Below are 16771 nucleotides of genomic sequence, written 5' to 3' on the forward strand. Positions count from 1 at the left end.
ACCCCAAAAATATCCTGGTTTTTGGAGAGGCAAGTACCCGTGTCTGTTTTAAACATTCCCATCATAAGTAATTCCCTAATCCCTTATTTGTCCCATTTGTCTGTCTTGAATAGGGATTATGTACAACACTGCGCACATCTCATCGCGCTACAGTTTACATGCAGGTACTTCAAACATTTTCCTTGTCTGTCCTGGTGGGCTCACAATATATTTAATCTACCTGAGGCAGTGGAAGATTAAGTGACTTGCCCAGGGTCACAAGGAGCAGCATGGGCTTTGAACTCACAACCTCAGGGAGCTGAGGCTGTAGCTCTAACCATTGCACCACACAAGGAACAGCATGGGGTTTGAACCCACAAACTTTGGAACCCACAAATTTGGAAAAAGGTTGAAGTCTGGTAGACTCATGTCTGGACTGTAGGGAGCATGAGGTAACACCTCCCAGCCAGAGCTGAAATTACAGTCCAACGAGTGGAGAGCTCCATCTTCCCCAAGGCCAAAAAGATTTTGACGAGCTCAATCAAAAGTCAAACAAATGATGATTTTTGCTTATGATCATGAAGGCATCATCATCACAGACAAAGTTCCATGTGGAAGAAGTGTCACAGCAGCATATTATGATTTTTTGCAAAAAAATGTGCAGAAAACCCAACCCAAGTTGCTCTTGGCTGGGCCTCTCATTCTTCACGACAACACTCGCCCGCACATAGGGAATGACGTCATTGAAAAACTATGCAAATACGGCTGGGAGGTGTTACCTCATGCTCCCTACAGTCCAGACATGAGTCCACCAGACTTCGTCCTTTTTCCAATGTTGAAACAGCCTTTGCATGGACATCGGTTTGCATCTCTGGAAGAGCTTTTTTCCGCCGGTACCCGAGCTATTCGGCAACTGAACTAAAATGGTGTCTTGGACGGAATAATGAAGCTTCCCGGACGTTGGGACTTGGTCATTGCAAAGCAGGGAGACTATATTGAAGGACTGTAAAGAAATACTTGGGGGGGGGGGGAAACCATGTAAATTTTTTTTTTTTAAGTGTGCATTATTTATGAAATGATCCTCGTACATAATTTGTAGTACAAAAAAAATTGCATTTACTTCCTAGGTGGGTAACAATGTGGTTGATTATCCAAATACATGATTAACACAAGCAGTATGTTGCCAGTACTGGAAACCAAATTAAGATGGTGGAGAACTGTTGTGAAATCACAAAGACATCCGTTTCGAAACTCTTTGCAAAGCCTAAACCAAATAATAGGGAAGTATACTATTTATGTTTCAACAAATTAAAATAATGTGGAAGGGAAATATAAAATGCCCCCTCACTTTACAAAGGGTTTTATAGCAAAATCATTAATAAAAACAAGATTACCATAAGTAATTTGTTCCTTAAACTAGAACACACCATCCCCTCTACATTTACTCTGTAAAAATAAGGCAAAAGAAATGACCAGTCACTGGTTAACTTGACACAGTTGTACTTTTAAAACACATAATCCTTGGTAATCTTCAGTGAAGGCATGGCTTCATTTACATTCTGATCCAAACGATGATATCCAGCTGTCTTAGAGCAAAAACTATCTCGCCATCTTCTACTTTGAACCAAGAGGAAGATCTAGAAAGAGCAAAAATGTGGCATTTTAGGGCGATAGAAAATGTGAAACAATTTCTACTAGCTATAATATGAAGTCAGGAATTGCACGTCTCTTGTTCTCTATTGAAAAAGTACATATCATCAATAAGTTATATGCTGTCGCCATATCCTCCGCATCACCACTAACATTTTCAACAAAAGATACACAATCTAATGTATCTGGCTAATCACAAATCTTCAGTAAAACACCAAAAATTTGGAGGGCATGACAGAACAGATAAGTTGTCATCAGCAACCCCCCCCCCCAACAAAAAACTATGACCTGTTAAACACGCCCCTTCTCTTGGATTTAGAAAAGCTTTTCTTCTAAAATGTTGGTGTCCATATAACCCCAAATTTTCTTGCCCCATGCTTCCTCCGAAATAAAAGTGCATGCCCTCTAATTAGTTTTGCATCCTCAGCTCTTGTCTTATGTAATAGATTTTTATTTTGTTACCATCCAACTCCAAACTACCATGTTTCCCCACAAATTAGACCTACCCCGAAAATAAGCCCTAGTCCCCGGCAGCAGCGCTTCCCCCCCGCCGTGCACAAACCCCCCTTTCCATCTCTCCCCCGCCAACTGCGAGACCGAAATACCTTGTAACAAATGGCAACATCGGCAGCAATCTAGACAGGCTGCTTCACGGCCTTCTCTTGCTCGGGCTTTCCGTATGCCACGTTGCTATTGACATCATCAGTGATGCTGCAGAGGAATGCCCGAGCGAAAGAAGGCTGCAAAGCAAACTGTCTAGATTGCTGCCGACATTGCTGTTTGTTACAAGGTATTTCGGGTTGGCGGGTGAGAGATGGAAGGGTAAGCAGGGACGGGGTGCGGATGGGAGGGATAAATAGAAGCTGCAAGGGTTCTGCTGCACAAGGGATGGGAGGGAGGCATAGAAGCTGCAAGGGTTCTGCTGCACAAGGGATGGGAGGGAGGAATAGAAAAATACTGCACAAGGGGATGGGTAAGAGGAGAGGAAAGATGCTGCACATGTAGGGGGGGGGAGGGAAGAAAGGAAATAGGAAGAATTGGGGTGGAGGAAAGGAAGAGAGAGATGATCATTGTACATGAAAAAAATAAGACCTACTCCAAAAATAAGCCCTAGTGCCTTTTTTGGGCCCAAAATTAATATAAGGCAATATCTTATTTTCGGGGAAACACTGTAGCAGCACAATTGTCTAGATTTGCATGATTGATCATCATGAACATTTTTCCCCCGTAGTCCTTCACATTCATCTGTCAAGACAGATTTGTCGAGGGGAAAAATCCATTACCTATAATTATTTCTTGGTTAAGACACCAATAGTAATTTACTCTTTATATATTAACTAACTTGGGTAATTATCTTTTACACCAGTGTCTCGCGCACACTGGGGAGGAAAAGGCGCGCTGGCTGACTACCTATAGGACGTGACTCTTGCAGCGAGAGGCACATTCTGTAGACAATCAGCCGGCACCAGCATCTCTCCTCCTTTCCAGCCCTTTTCCCTGCTGGTACCCCCAACTGGCGGCTCAGCCTTCGCACATGCGTGGATGTCGACGAGACAATATCATGCATGTGCTTGACATCATCACGGCGACATCTGTGCACTTTTGGAAGCCTCAAGCCGCAACCACTATGTTTAGTGTGCCTTGGCTTGACAAAAGTTTGTGGGACAGTTTTACACTATGGTCATCTGTTTTACAAATGTAGTAAGCTTTGCAGCTTAATATGAATACAGTGCTCCCCCGCGAATTTGCGGTCCCGGTCATTAGCGGTATATTCCAACCACGAAGGGGAGGCAGGAGAGGGCAGCCAGAGCGCCGGCGAGTGAAGGAAATCACTCGCAATATGCTCCAACCACCTCTTCCTGTACTGAAGTCGGGCCTTACCAATCAGGAGCTGTGTGTCAAAGCAGCTCCTGATTGGTAAGGCCCAACTTTAGTACAGGAAGAGGCGGTCGGAGCATACAGCGAGTGATTTCCTTCACTCGCCGGCGCTCCGGCTGCCCTCTCCTGCGTCTCCAGCCTAAAAACTGGATTCACGGTTTTTCAACATTTGCGGGGGTTCCTGGAACAGCGTTCCCCACGAATATCGGGGGAGTACTGTACATCACTTGATCTGAGATAGCATATTTGTGTGAGAGAGAGACTATAAAAGTTAATACTTAACGCTTTAAATAAAAAATCAACTTAAACCTACCTTTCTTTTGTTGTGGTATGTAATGTAAACAACTGCTACCAGGAATGCTATAACAACAAGATGAAAAAAGAAATGACCATCTTCATCCAAGCTAGAGGTTAGTTGCTCCTTTATTTTGACTTTAAAACCTTTCATGTTAAAACTGTTTAGGTTTTCCACATCATCATCATCATTATCTATCATATTTGGCGGGACAAGCACATTCTTCTGATCCCTGGTGTTATCTATAGCATCATAATCCACATCATCATCGTCCTCATTGACAACCTCTACTATTCCCTCTATGGCCGGTAAATTATTCCATTGGTCTGGTAGAAGGCCTTCCTCTTCAATTGTAGAATCTCCAGCAGTATCTGCAGTGGTTTCTGATGTTTGGACAAGTGTTGTTGTCTGAGCAGTGATGGTGATATTAGTTGGTCTGGAAGCAGGACTTGGTCTAATGAAGGAAATTATATTAGCCAGACTTGAGAGAGTTGTTTTAGTAGTTAGACTAGTAATCACGGCGTTGCTTTTATTAGCTGTCTCTACTGGAGTACTTGCATTACCGTTGCTTTTGCTAGCTGTCTCTACTGGAGTACTTGCATTACCGTTGCTTTTGCTAGCTGTCTCTACTGGAGTACTTGCATTACCGTTGCTTTTGCTAGCTGTCTCTACTGGAGTACTTGCATTACCGTTGCTTTTGCTAGCTGTCTCTACTGGAGTACTTGCATTACCGTTGCTTTTGCTAGCTGTCTCTACTGGAGTACTTGCATTACCGTTGCTTTTGCTAGCTGTCTCTACTGGAGTACTTGCATTACCGTTGCTTTTGCTAGTTATCTCTACTGGAGTACTTGCATTACCGTTGCTTTTGCTAGCTTTCTCTACTGGAGTACTTGTACTTGCATTACCAGTTTCTGAAGTGTCATTTGATTTTGCTTTAGACAGTGTTGCATTGCCTACAAGAGAAATAGAAAATTGTACTGACAAACAAAAGTCCAAGAAAGTCAACACCCCATAAAACTGCCCATCATTTTTCCCACTTGGTACCATTCTATCTCAAGTTCCATCTTTATCTGATGAAAACTGCCTTGATAATGACATGATGTTCATATGGTGATACAATTCATAATATAAAATACCGACAAGGTTGAAAAAAATGGAAGATTAGGTTTTTACCTTTGCTAATCTTCTTTCCTGTAAACAGAAATATCAAGTCTTGACCAATGGGTATTTACCCTCCTTTACTGCAAAATCTATACAAAGCCTAATTTACATATTCTGCTCCTCTTCCTCTCTCTCTGGGCTGTGCTGGATTTCCTCAGTCTGTATCAAAGCAGTGTACAAGAAGGAGGGGACACAGGGATTCTCCCTGAGACAACACAAGTCTGTACTGCTCAACAAAAAAAGCATTAATTAAACCATTTTGCAATGCATAACAAAATGAAATTAAACTTGTGTGCAAGTGCAATCAACAATTCGAAAGATACTCAATTTGTAATTTTTTACACTACTGTAATAAAAATTATTTTTCTCCCCTACCGTAAGGGACAATGTAAGTAAACAAGATGTCTGACCTTTCACACGTCAGACAAAGCAGGCTAACGAACTGACAGGGTGCGCGTCAAGATTAATATTCCTGTTTACAAGAAAGAAAATTAGCAAAGATAAGAATCTAATCTTCCATTCTAGAGCAATATCATCTTCCATTCTAGAGGAATATCACTCTTGACCAATGGGCTATACCAAAGCAGTCCCCAGTGCCCAGGGAGGAACAAGTGAGCCTGCTTCCAGCATTGCAGAACCAAACTCTGCATCCCTTCTGGTTGCTACATCTACCTTGTAAAACTTGGTAAAAGTGTGAAGGTGAGCCCACATGGCTACCCTATAAATTTCTTCAGATCCAGTCTCCACCCAGGACGATAACCACCCCTCTAGTGGAATGTGCCTTTACTCCCACAGGAGACTGTTTCCCTCTCCCGATATATGCCGAAGAAATTGCCAGACAAATCCATCTTGAAATGGTCACCTTTAATGCCAACCGTCCCTGTTGTGCTGCACTCAGGAGAATGAAGAGATGATCTGACAGATGAAACTAGTTCATCATCTCTAAACAGCAAACTCCTTCTCTTCGGATGTCGAGGCATTTCAGGATCTTGTCTTCCTTCTTTGCCACACAGAGCAAAAAAAAAAAGGCCAGGAGACACACTTCCTGGTTTACGTGAAAACTAGAAACTACCTTTGGTAAGATGGATGGTGCTGTTCAAAGCGAGGCACCAGTCTATGAAATCTTGAGGAGGGGGTTCCTACAGGACAGGTGTTCCCTGCAATGCTGATACCCTTCTGGCCAAAGTCCACTAAAAACACAGTCTTGACTGTTTAAATCAATGAGGAAGTTAGCGCCCATCATAGGTCAAGATTAAGATTCCATGACAGAAAAGGCTGGCACACAGGAGGGCGAAGACACAATGCTCCCTTAAAAAACCTGGACACATCTGGATAAAAAGCTAAGGTTCATTGTTTGGTTTACACTCTAAAGCAGGAAAGACCTGAAATCTGTAACTGGGTGAACCCACTGCAAAGCCTTTATTGAGCCCTTCATGAAGAAAGGCTAAGATCATGGAAATTGGTCAGATCTGTGTGTCTGACTGCATCAGCTCTCAAAACACTTCTAAGCCTTCATATAGGCTGCCAAAGTGAACTGCTTCTTAGATCTGAACAGGATGATCATCAAGTCCAAATAGCCTTTGCACACTAAGGCTTCACACTCAAGAGCCAAGTCTGGATCCTCCAGGGTAAAGAGGAGTCCCAGATGACAGGGAAGCCTGAGCCCCTTGCTCCTCTGCAGATGCACAAGGTCTGCATACTCTGGCTATCTCAAAGAATTACTTGTCCCTTGTGGGATTGTATCCTTTGAAAGATTCTTCCTATCATCAGCCACGGGGGGGAAACACATACAGAAGCTCTGCTTGAGGCCAAGGTTGGACCAGAGCATCCAAGCTGTCACTTCCTGGCTCATATCTTCAACTGAAGAACCAAGTGAACTTCTTGTTGCTGGCTGATGCCATGAGATCAAATGTCTGTCAGTCGCCCCCCAGTGCTGTAGAATGCTGCCGAAGACCTCCTGAGACAGAGACCACTCCCCAGGATCCAGTATATGACATCTCAGGAAATCCGCTTACAAACTGTCCACTCCTGCTACACATGCCGCCGAGAGAGCCAATAGATGGGCCTCAGCCCACTGGAACAGCATTTGAGCATCCAATCTCAGCAGTGCACTCCTGGTGCCTCCCTGTAGGTTGACAAAGACTACCATTTCTTTTTTCTCTCAGGTTAAGGGTGCATCTGTATCCCTGCCTTGCGAAGGTGCACCGCTGCCATGACAAGTTTCAAGTTCAAGTTTCAAGTTTATTAGGATTTTATATACCGCCTATCAAGGTTATCTAAGCGGTTTTTACAATCAGGTACTCAAGCATTTTCCCTCTCTGTCCCAGTGGGCTCACAATCTATCTAACGTACCTGGGGCTATGGAGGATTAAGTGACTTGCCCAGGGTCACCTTTATCTTGGTGAAGATGCATGGTGCTGTAGCTAGTCCAAACAAAAAGCAGAGAACTGGAGATGACATTTTAATACATGGATCCTCAAGAACTTTGAGAGCTCGGAAGATGGCAATATGCAGATAATTCTCCGTCAAATCTAGAGAGGCAAGGAATTTCCCCCGGCACCTCTGATGCAATGATTGATCAGACCATTTCCCTGCAGAAGCGGGGGATCTTGAGGGCTGCATTGACAGACTTCAGATCCAGAATTGGTCTCCAGTTGTCCGAGTCTCTTTTGGGCACAATAAAGTATATTGAGTATCTGCCCAAGCCCCATTCACCTTCCAGTATGGCCTCTATGGCTCCTAGAGCTCTGAGCCTCTGTACTGTCGCTAGAACTCTGGCTACTTTGTCCAGCTTCCCCACAGGAGAATTTATAAAGAGATTCAGAAGGGGGTTGAAGGAATTCTAGCTTGTACCCCTACCGAATGACTTCCAGCACCCAGTGGTCTGAAGAGATCCACAATCATGCATGCAAAAACTCTGCCAGCCTCTACAGGCCTGATGTGATTGCTGCTTTGGAGGGGCTGCAGTGGAGCAGGACCAAGATACTTGGTGGTGCCTGGAGCCCCTGAATCTGTGTTTCTGGATTTGAAATGTCCTCTGGGAAGCCAATGCTCCCGAGTACTGCTGAAAACACCTTGAACCAAGAAAATTTCCCTAACTGGAGCCTCGTTGGGCCCGCAGTTTGCTGTCCAGTAAGGACTTGGGCTTAAGATCCACCAAACTGGCCAACAGATTGTCAAAACCCTTGCTAAAGAACAATTGCACTATAAAGGGGGAGCTTACTGAATGTTGTCTTAGAGACTGGATCTCATTGCCTGGAACCCATTGCCTGATCCAGAGCATTTTGCAGGCAGAGATGGCATAAGCAGAGACCTTACTCAAGACCCTAAAAAGGTCATACAGCGCATCATCTACATAATCAACCACAGCCAGAAGGAACTGGGGGGGGGGGGGGAGTCACCGCTGTCGTTCGGGTCTCCCACCAAGCTGAGCTTTGAATGGCATACTCGGGCACCAAATGACACCACTGATGTCGCGGCCCTCAAATTGTCTCTTAATGACAAAGTCCAGTCAAGGTTTCATTAAAAACAAGGAAAACAAAACTACCAAATCAGATGAACCAAATACCCAGAGAACGACACAGTTTAACAGAATTTCTCACCATCCCTGCAGTTGATATGTGTATGAATAGTTTACTTTAAGAATCTGTCTGGAATGTATCACATGAAGGGAAGCACCTTTAATGTTGACTGTCTTAGTTAATATCCTGTTCTATATTGGTTTTGGCAAAGAAACCAGTCAAACATTCTGATTCAGCCATGTTTCAGTTTTGGGTACGACAATGCCAGTGCTTTTTCAGATGAAACAAACTCCAACACCCCACCCCCAATGATCAAAAGTGCTACCTTTCCCACTACTGCTACGCTATCACTGGGCCTACTGGGCAGTAGCCATCCCTAATTACACCTCCCCCTTATCTCCACCATCAAAATGACTGCAGAGACCTGCTGCTGAAGTCTCAGCAGCCATTTTGATGGCAGAGATGACAAAGGATGGAGCAACAAGAGATCATTCCTGCCCTGGTTTGGCTACTAGACTATCAGAATTTAAGGTGGATCCAGAGGGAGCAGGAATTAGTGCTGTTCAGGAAGAGGGTGTCAGTATGGTTTCAAATGGCCTTTAATGGACACTATGTTCATGATTGTGCACAAGAATGCACATTAACACTGCAGACAGCTTATTTCAATTACCATGGTAATAAAGGTACTAGCTATGAAACCCAGATGCAGAAAAGATCAAAGACCCAAAGGCTGAGCACAGTTTATCCTCCCCACAAAAAAAACAACCACCAGGTAAGGAGATGTTAAAAGATTAGGCCTTTGTTCTGCTTTCAGCGTCAGCAAGGATTTCATACCAGCATGAAGGACCTGAGCTTTTTCTGGACCAAGAGACGGTGGATAAAGATTTTTAGGGGAAATGTGCTATAACTAAAGCACTGGGCTGCTGACATACAATATTCCTGTGCAGAATATCGAGGTTGATGTGAAGAAAAGCATTCCAGTACATAACATGTATGTATTCAACACCCTGTGCACAGCTACAGTTTTCATATACAGAATAGCAATCCAGTCCAATTTTCAGCATAGACAGAAACTGTGCACAAAGGCCCAGATTCTGCAAAGTGCGTCCAGATTTTAGGCAGCTGTAGGTGTCCTACAGCTGTCTAATCAGCCAATCGGGACACACGTTTTTGTTTTGTTTTTTTAATGCTCCCCAGGTAGGCCACCTATATTGAAGGTGCCTCCGGGAACCTAGGGAGGCCTGCAAGACCGCTTAAGCTCGCCTAAACCTAGGCAGTAGCCTTAGGTGAACCAAGGTTACATTACGGATTTCTATTCCGCCTATACCTTGCAGTTCAAGGCGGATTACAAAAGATTTGACTGGACATTTTCCAGTGAAGATACAATTTTATTTTTTTTACAACAGAGGAGATATAGCTGGAAAGATTCCGAGGGGATTTACAAGTTGGATAGCAAATTGACAGTGCAGAACTGTGTGATATAAACAAATAGATTACATTTAGAGTAGGTAAGATTACAATACATTTCAGGGATCTGTTTACTTGGTAGGTGATTTGGGGAGGATTTTATAGGGGAGAATTATTTGGAGGTAGGTGAAGAGGGGTTAAGATATTTGGATGAATTTTTTGAAAAGCAGGGTTTTGATTTCTTTTTGGAATGTTTGTCGTCAGCAGGTTGGAGATGGAATGGTTGAGTTTTGCTTCTTGTGTTGCCAGAAGGTTGTCAAACATTTTCTTGCGCTGTGTGCCTTTGAGTGGGGGGAAGGCAAAAGGGTTCGGGGTTCTTCTGTGTCTTGAGGTGAAGATCTGGTTTAAGCGGTTGTTTAGGTAGGAGGGGGAAGAGCCATTTAACGCTTTGAATAATAGGCAGTAGAATTTGAATTGAATTCGTGCTTGTATGGGTAGCCAGTGAGAGTCTAAGAAGGCAGTTGTAATGTGATCATATTTTCTCAGGGAGTAGATCAGTCTAAGGGCAGTGTTTTGTATGGTCCTACGCGTCTCCCTAATAGAGCAAGAGACAATTACAGTGTAGGCCAGCAAAATGCTGGCATTCATTGTAAGTAGACGCGGCCGCTACACTTATCGCGGCAAGGGATCTCCCTACCGTGATAAGTATAGTAGTCGTGGCCGCCTGTCCCCCCCCCTGACAATCGCCGGTAGGAAGGTGCCCAACCCATCCTGCCAGAGGATGCCCCCCTCTGGACCCCCCCAACCTCCTCCCCCCACTAACCTTTAATCGTTGGTCAGTCTTGCTACCAGCCGGCAGGCTCGCCTTGTCGAAATAAGACGGGCCCGCCCCTTTCCGGCCCATCCCTGATAAGCCTAAAGCCTTAAGTGTAACAGCCACGTCTACTCTCATCTTGATTCTGTAACCAGCATCTGTAACATGGGCTAAAATGCACCGTTATTCATCACGGTAAGGCACAAAACTCATTAAGACACAGATTTACATATTGGTTGCATTAAACAATGCATTCGTATACAGCCTCATGCTACATAATTAAAAAGCAATCCTTATTTCATGATGAATAACTTTTGGACTAGAAATCAAAAATGTATTTAACACAAGCAATACACAGAAGCAAACTAGCGCTTAAGGTCTCTGAGCTTATATAAACAGTTGCCATTAGTCTTCCAGAATGCAACCTTTATAGAAAATGATGGTACAGATTTAGAATTCGAAGTGTTCAAGAATGTATGAAAACTTTCTCAGCAGAACAGACATCAACAGTATGATTACAGACAATTTTATGAAATATCTTATAATGTTCACATGGACCTGGCACCATATAGTATAGCAAAAGGAAAAGCATCATATTCCTAAGGTAAAGTGTTGAGCAGATGTTACCTGAATTAAGACCTTCTTAGCAAAAAAGACCAAAAGGATATCTAACTAGAATTAAAGAAAAAAGGTCTCAAAGTTATCCACAATAACGTAACAAACAAGAAAAAAGCGGGGTAATAATCAACCAAGTAACATTAAATTAAATATAACTGCAAAATATTGCCCACTTAAATATAATAGTACTACTAATAAAGGCGGAGAAGGACATCATAGTGACATAAGGATCAGATCTTAGAATCTCTTATGACTCAAGCCATTCCAGATCCCTATCCTGACAAACAGGCTCTAATCATCTGTCCAAATCCTCCAACCACCTACAGGTGAAGTCAATGTGCAAATACTATGCACTAAAAGTGCTCTACTTTTTTTTTTTTAACCCTAATTGGTTCAATCAAAAAATGAAATTATTATTAAAGCACTGGCACCACTTATCTTAAACTAAAACTTAATTTTATAGACCGGGTCGTCAACCAAAAGGTGCTTGACTCGGTTTACAACAGTGGTCTCAAACTCAAACCCTTTGCAGGGCCACATTTTGGATTTGTAGGTACTTGGAGAGCCTCAGAAAAAATAGTTCTCTTATTAAAGAAATGACAATTTTGCATGAGGTAAAACTCTTTATAGTTTATAAATATTTCCTTTTGGCTAAGTCTTAATAATAATATTGTAATTTATAGCTACAGAGACATGATCAAGAAACAGTTTTATTTTACTTTTGTACGTGGCGGGCCGCATGTGGCCCCCGGACCGTGAGTTTGAGACCACTGGTTTACAATAATGTAAGTATAGTACATAAATATGCAAGAATATAATCCAGAATAGCTTAGTTTCCAAAGTGTTTAGTAAACGGTCTTCTTAGACTCCAGCTCTAATTTGATAATCTTCCGACGCATGGATATATGTATTTTCTTCACTAACTGTCCACAGTGATCGTATCAATCCCTCAGATCTTTATCTGTGGAATCCTCAAAAACTGTGCCCTCCTGAGTAAAACTGAGGATACTGATCCCAAACTTTGTGACAAACTTTAAGTCTTCACACAGAAGCATCTTGTATTTAAACTAAACTTCTTATATTTAAACTACTGCTCTTAATTTGCTATATAGTCCCTGTATTTAAACTGCTGCACAGTCGTGTATGTCCAAACATTTAAATCTACTGTATAATCTTGTATGTCCAATTACACTCCATTGTGAATGTTTACTTGTAGACCGTTCTGAGCTACTGGAAGGACGGGATAAAAATATAAATAAATAAAATTAATATTTATCCACATGGTGTTAACATGACGCTTTTGACCTCCAGTGAGTTAAAATGAGGGGAGTGGGCAGAGACGATGGAGAAAAAATGTGGATTCGATCTGGAGCTTCCTAAGTATTCTGCATAGTTTCTACAGAACTAAGTTCTTGGACTCCATCCAGAGGTTTGCATATACTTACTTTTAGAGGAAGTACAAAGTCATTGTTTAACTTTACTAGTACATGGATATTATTTTAGTCCAAGAAAATCTGAGTAAATATGTTTATTTTGGCATAGTTAACGCTCATTTTCTTTCAGATCTTTCAATCAAGAAACAAACTGTGTTCATTTTAAAAGTATAATTGAAAATGTTAACTTGCTCATAGAAAATGACACTGTATCTAACAGCTGATGTGATATGGGTTTACTAAAAGGATTCACGGAATTTGATCCAATAGGCATTAACTATCGGCAAACAGTTGTCAGACGTGCATGTGTGCTTAGATTACTTGAAAGTACTGTAATGGCGATTTTGAGAAAAGGCATTATTTGAGTGCAGGCTGAGAGAGGACTTTATAGGAATTAGGTGAAAGATTAGAAAGGAGAAGGAAGAGTAGAGGTGGGGCTTAAGGGGAGGGGTGTAGACTGAGGGTGACCTTTATTTGATAAGGAGAGTCTTTACCATTTTCCGGAATGTCATTAAAGAGTTCTGTAGTCTGAGTTGAGGGGGGAGTTGGTTCCAGAGATGGGGAATGAAGTAGCTGTAGGAGCGTTTGCGGGCAGTTTCTGAGAGGAGGGACCTTCCGGGGGGAATGCATAGGCATGTCTCCGATTCTGAGCGGAGGGTGCGGGTGGGGATGTAGAAGGGTAGCTTGGATTTTATGTAGTAGGGGGTGGTGGCATAAATTCTTTTATGCGTTATTGCCAGGGCCTAGAATGCACAGCGCTGGCTAATTGGGAGCCAGTGTTCAGCGAGGAATGCTGGGGAGATGGGATCATGATAGTTGAGGCTGTGTAGGAGGCGGATAGTTGCATTTTGGACCCGTTGGAGACGCTTGAGATTTTTTTGGGGTTAGTCCATTAAATAGGGAGTTGCAGTAATCCATTCTGGAGAGGACATATGCGTAGAGGAGTTGGGCCAGGTCAGGTGTGGAGATGTACTGTAATGGCTTGAGCTCAACTTCCGTCAGCTAACATAAGAATGCCTGTCCAGTAAAAAGGTGTCTCCGTTATAGGGCAAAACAGGCAATACACTTCTCCCTCCGTATTCACGGTTTCGATTATTCACGGTTTTTAGCTTGCTTGCTTGCTGGCTCCTTCCCCCCCCCTCCCCTCCCCTCCCCCAATTACATCAGCTTGCATAGAGAAATCGCCGATTCCAAGCGTTTACAGAGAAAATCGCTGATTCCCAGCACTTTCTTCACCGTACTTTGCCTCTCCTTCAGGAACAGGCCAGGTCTCCCACCATGTTATTCGCGGTTTCACCATATTTACGATGGTTTTTAACAGAAAACAAAGAATAACATATGAAAAGGTTATTCGTGGTTTTTCTGTATTTGAGGTTCTGTTAATCCCCTTTCACAGCGAAAAGGGAGGGAGAAGTGTATGATTGTTCAGGTATGCTGCTGGGGAAAAGGCTGGTGCCCTACTTTGTGCCAGAAGGAAGAGGGCAGTAACTTCAGTAATTCCATTCGACGGTTTCTCAGCTTTAAGCACAGTGTTCCTATCGGGTTCAGGGGATTTTTTTTTTTTTGGGGGGGAGGGGGGTTTCCACTGGGGCAATGGGGATTAAGTGGCTTGGCCAGGGGTCACCGAGGAGCAGGCTGGGATTCGAACCCACAGCCTTAGGGTGGGAGTCTCACATTCATTGTTATTCATTTTTTTTGCTGCCATGCAACGAACGGGTCGGGCTCAAATCGGGGGTCCAAGCACTGTCGGACCCCCCCCGGGCACGTTATTTAGTCCTTCACCTTCCAGGCTTTTGCAAGTGGCGGTTTGAGCTGGGGCCGCAAATGCATCGTTTTAGCTTTACAGCCCCTGCCCCTCCCCCAATCTTACCGCACGCGCGCCGCTAACGGACCCGGGAGCGGAGTCTGCAGACCCCCCCCCCCCCCCGAACTGAAGAGAGGGGTGGGGCCCTGAACCTGGCCTCCACTTACCGCTATCCCCGGCGGCGGCGGTGAGGAGGAGGCTGAGGAGCAGGAGGGCTGAGGCAGAGGCGCCACCGCAGAGCCACTTGCGCGCCGCCATCTTTGCGCGACGGGACGTGGAAGCTGCTGTCTTCGACGTCAGAGGCGGCCCGCGTGACCCTGAAGGAAGGGGGCGGGGGGGAGAGAGCGCATTTCCGATTGGACGAGCCCTCACGCGGGGCGGTCCTTCGTCGCATAGGGAGAGGGGGCGGGGCTTTCCTCCCAGGGCAGAGCACGCATGCAGATCCGGTTGTGAGAAAAATACGTTATTGCTTAACCCAGGGATTTTTTTTTTTTTTTTAACCAGTGCTGCCTGCAGCTAACACTCTTCCCCCCACCCAAAAAAAAAAAAAAAAAGCAAACGGGGTGTAAAAAAAAGTTCTGAAAATGAGGCAATTTATTGACTTTGTAGCTAGAGCAAAGAATAAGTGGGTAGCACCGTAGGGGCATAGGCAGAAGTCCATGGGGGAAGCACCTATTCTTATACCCAAGCCCCACCAACTAAATTGCTTCTTAGCCCAAGTTGGCAGAATTCTTTCTAGCCACCAGTAAAAAACAAAGGAATTGACCCCAAAATATCCACAAAGAAGAAAATCCAGAGAAAACCAGAAAAACTCGGTGGAGTGACGATGTTCCCAAATGGACTTTATTTGAAAGTATCAAAGTTCCAAAGGTACACTAAAATCATCCACATAAAATAATTCCATCCACATAAAAGTAAATCATCCACATAAGAGTCTTAAAGGACCTAGTCCGCTAGGGATACAGGATCCAACACGGTCCGCGTTTCGACAAAAAGTCGTCTTCAGGGGTCCCTGGGGGTCCTATAAAGGTTAGTACGTGGGAAACAATTGTGTGGTGAGCCGGAAGTGAGACACTGCTTTCCCACGTACTCACCTTTATAGGACGCCCCAGGGACCCCTGAAGAAGACTTTTTGTCGAAACGCGGACCGTGTTGGGTCCTATATCCCTAGCGGACTAGGTCCTTTAAGGCTCTTATGTGGATGATTTACTTTTATGTGGATGGAATTATTTTATGTGGATGATTTTAGTGTACCTTTGGAACTTTGATACTTTCAAATAAAGTCCATTTGGGAACATCGTCACTCCACCGAGTTTTTCTGGTTTTCCAGCCACCAGTGCCAGCACTCCTCACCCATGCACAGGAATGCTGGCCTAAGCAGCTGGAAAGCACACTGCCAACTTCCTCACGGGGGGAAGGCTCACTCAGCACGCAGAGCGCTTCAGCTAGCAGGGCTTAAGTAACCCACACCAGCCATTCTGGATAGTGCAGTTTGGAAAGTCCAAGCCCAAAGGGTGGGAGGGCCTCAGGTTCATAAGTACTCCCCTCCCCCAGCTTCTCCATCAAATTGTTAGTGGCTGACATGTGGTTGCATTGATCAAAGAGATGTAGAACAATAAAAGGTTAAGAACCTCTACTTAACCTCCTTTCTTCTAACTGTGCACCCCCTGAAAAATCCACCTTGAGCATTGATTGGAAGGTAAGAGGTTATTATACATTCCCTTTATGAGTTTCTCATTTATCAAGCTTCTGCTGTCACACATCAAGAAACATATCTGAGCAGTCTACAATAATTAGCTTTACTTTTAAATATCAGCAATTGCTGTGATCATTCTACAGATAAATAAATATGAGACAGTGGTAGTTTTTTTTTCTAACTGCACTAATTAAACTAATTTCTTGACCAGCTTTCAGGACCTAGAAGCCCTTGCTCACAACCCAAAAACAGAATGCACAAAAGATGACAGTTGTCAGCAAATGCAAACAACTTGCAAAAAAAACCCCATTTCAATAATAGTTATAACAGATAAACTAAAAATATTTATGACACTGCAAACAATCTGTCCACAGCAGCTGACCCCCCAAAATATTGTACAAAAATGATTTCTCAGAAAAAGGTTTTCTACTACCTTATTTTTTAAAAAAATTTTATAGGGTATTATATACAGTAAAACCTTGGATTGCAAGTTACTTGGTTTGCAAGTGTTTTGC

The 16771-nt window shown here is 43.6% G+C and overlaps 1 protein-coding gene across 1 annotated transcript; it reads right to left on the bottom strand.

The window, feature by feature from the left end:
- Positions 1–673: 673 nt before the first annotated feature.
- Positions 674–14880, bottom strand: C18H5orf15 (chromosome 18 C5orf15 homolog). The gene is made up of 3 exons (XM_033926858.1): positions 14728–14880; positions 3821–4755; positions 674–1616 (listed from the first exon to the last, which is right to left on the bottom strand). The coding sequence occupies exons 1-3, from the start codon at positions 14816–14818 to the stop codon at positions 1485–1487; spliced, it is 1158 nt and encodes a 385-aa protein (XP_033782749.1). The 5' UTR covers positions 14819–14880; the 3' UTR covers positions 674–1484.
- Between the last annotated feature and the right edge of the window lie 1891 nt (positions 14881–16771).

The sequence above is a fragment of the Geotrypetes seraphini genome, chromosome 18 (genome assembly GCF_902459505.1).
Source record: "Geotrypetes seraphini chromosome 18, aGeoSer1.1, whole genome shotgun sequence".
In the NCBI taxonomy this organism is placed as follows: Eukaryota; Metazoa; Chordata; class Amphibia; order Gymnophiona; family Dermophiidae; genus Geotrypetes; species Geotrypetes seraphini.